Source organism: Prunus avium, chromosome 2 (genome assembly GCF_965620075.1).
Source record: "Prunus avium chromosome 2, drPruAviu1.hap1.1, whole genome shotgun sequence".
Taxonomy (NCBI): Eukaryota; Viridiplantae; Streptophyta; class Magnoliopsida; order Rosales; family Rosaceae; genus Prunus; species Prunus avium.
This window is the reverse complement of record NC_142285.1, coordinates 1,992,777-1,995,095: the sequence shown is the minus strand read 5'-3', so window position 1 is coordinate 1,995,095 and position 2,319 is coordinate 1,992,777. Positions and strand designations below refer to the sequence as shown.

General features: G+C 39.7%; 1 protein-coding gene across 1 annotated transcript; it reads left to right on the top strand.

Annotated features, from left to right (window-relative positions):
* Window positions 1-287: 287 nt before the first annotated feature.
* On the top strand, window positions 288-1,803 carry LOC148296236 (NAC domain-containing protein 96-like). The gene is made up of 3 exons (XM_088248083.1): window positions 288-576; window positions 879-1,459; window positions 1,570-1,803. The coding sequence occupies exons 1-3, from the start codon at window positions 294-296 to the stop codon at window positions 1,801-1,803; spliced, it is 1,098 nt and encodes a 365-aa protein (XP_088104209.1). The 5' UTR covers window positions 288-293.
* Window positions 1,804-2,319: the final 516 nt, after the last annotated feature.

The window sequence follows — 2,319 nt, the reverse complement described above, 5'->3', positions numbered from 1 at the left end:
AACTAATCTTATTTTACTTTTCATGTTTGGAATTGATTCCAGCTATTTTCAGAAGAAAAAACCAGTGACGTTTTTCGGCCAGCGACAACACAGCCCGTGGCGGCGGCTTCTATAGCTTCAGAACAAAGAAGAAATTCTTCAGTTGGGAGGCAAAAATAATCAACCAGAACAAGAATCTCCTCTGTGGGTTGGTGAGTTTGTTTATAAATACAACTTCACTGCTCTGCTGCTTCTTCTCTGAAGCCAAACATTCGATAATCTTATTCCAATTTTCCAAAACAGTTGCAGGAGGGATGAGAAGCACAACAACAGAAGAATGGTTGCTTCCCTTGCTGCGTGGATTCAGATTCCATCCCCCTGAGGAGGAAATGGTGAACCTTTTGAGCAAGAAGATGGAGGGCCAGGGCTCCCAAGCCATGCCTGAAATCGATTACAAGCCTTGGAATTTACCTGATAATGAATCTATCTCACTTATTCTTCGCTTCTTGAAGCAGATGATGCAGGGTAAGGCCTCCCAAGCCTGCCACATCATCCCTGAAATTGATGTCTGCAAGTACGAGCCTTCGGATTTAGCTGGTAATCCATTAGTCTATCTCACTTTTGCTTCACTACCCATTTTCTCATTTCCAAGATATGATTTTTATGCATGCATAATCTTGATCAATTGTTCTTTTGAAGTGTTGAACTGTTGTTATATATGTACTTGGGACTTACCTGACATAATCCATTTATCTATCTCACTTTTTCTGGACTACCCATTTTCTCATTTCCAATTTAAAATTTCTATGTATACATAATTTAGTTGAATTCTGTTATTCATTACTTCTAGACTTGAATTGGGTTTGTTTCAATATCTTTTTTTGTGTTGCGTTTTGCAGAGCTCTTGTTCCCAGACTCTCCATATCAACCTAGGATGTGGTTTTCCTTCAGCCGACCTCATTACAAATCCATCAACAGTCTTCGTTACAACAGGGTCACAAAGAAGGGATTCTGGAAAATCACAGGCAAGCCACGAGAAATCAAGTCTCAACAACTCTCCAAATTGGTCACTTGCAAAAAGAGGACCTTGACATTCCATGAAGGTTGTGTGTCTAAGTCGACGAAGACCGACTGGGTCATCCAGGAGTATTATCTCACTCAAACTGAACTGGTTTCTATTCCCAATCAGCTGAGTGACTTTGTTCTCTGCCGCACGAAGAATAAGTCAGCTCATTATGAGTCTGATAATAAGAAGCTGAAGGATGCTTCAATCTGTGATGAATCAGCTGATCCTGGTATTGGTGGCTACATGGCCTCAAATTCTGAAGATGATCAAGCTCCTGCAAATAATATGATTCCGGAGGCCGACAGACATCTGGCAGACAAAGAGCTAGAACATGATCTGCCTGGAAGTGGCAATCATGATGCTGGTGAACCTGGTGGCTGTGTTTCATCTGATTGTGATGATATGATTCAAGAGGTGAGAATGAAACTAATTTTTGAACATTTCTGATGTAAAATTGTTAGTAGGGAGCACAATAAGTATTTCAAAACTTAAAGCTTACTTGTTTGTGATTCTTAATCTGACAGCTAAGTGCTCAGCCAGGAGAATATCTGGATTTACCTTTTCCTCCACCTGAGCCACCTGAGCCGGGAAATGCTTCTGTGCCATCTCCAATTGGGAATAATGATTCTTCTCTTCCAAATAAGAATAATATTACAACCAATTATGACAGTAAACCAGTTAGCAACACCGCCTCTAATTTCAAGAATCAAACTAAAGATGAAAGGACTGTCAAATTAGGAAGAGATATTGAAGGTTGAGTAGAGATAATGGAGAGTGTAGAGAATTTGGGAGCTATGCATATTTTCTGATTTCAACTTGTGTTAATTCTATTACACATTAAAACATATATACATGTAATAACCCTAAAACATTCCATGAAACATTCCCTAAGACATTCCATGAAACATTCCCTAAAACAAGGATTACATTGTTCAAGAAAAGTATTCCCTAAAACAAGGAATGAGACAAGTGCCATGAGACAAGGGGTGTCTTGTGTTTCATGTCTTTGTGTTCCACAAAGGACAATCACACAAGAAGTCAATATTGCTAACACTCCCCCTCAAGTTGGTGCATAGATATCACCAATGCCCAACTTGACCAGTGAGTTGTGGAATACCCTGCTAGAAACTGCTTTTGTCAAAATATCGGCCAGCTGGTCTTCGGACCTGACAAATGGAAGCTGAATTTCTTTATTGTCAAGTTTTTCTTTAATGAAGTGTCGATCCACTTCAACATGTTTAGTACGATCATGTTGGACTGGATTGTGTGCAATG

Bases quoted from the DNA above. Each gene is read 5' to 3' on its own strand.
- LOC148296236 (XM_088248083.1), top strand. From the start codon at position 294: ATGAGAAGCACAACAACAGAAGAATGGTTGCTTCCCTTGCTGCGTGGA. The intron at 577-878 runs GTAATCCATTAG...TGCGTTTTGCAG, and splicing joins CGAGCCTTCGGATTTAGCTG to AGCTCTTGTTCCCAGACTCT. The intron at 1,460-1,569 runs GTGAGAATGAAA...TTAATCTGACAG, and splicing joins GTGATGATATGATTCAAGAG to CTAAGTGCTCAGCCAGGAGA.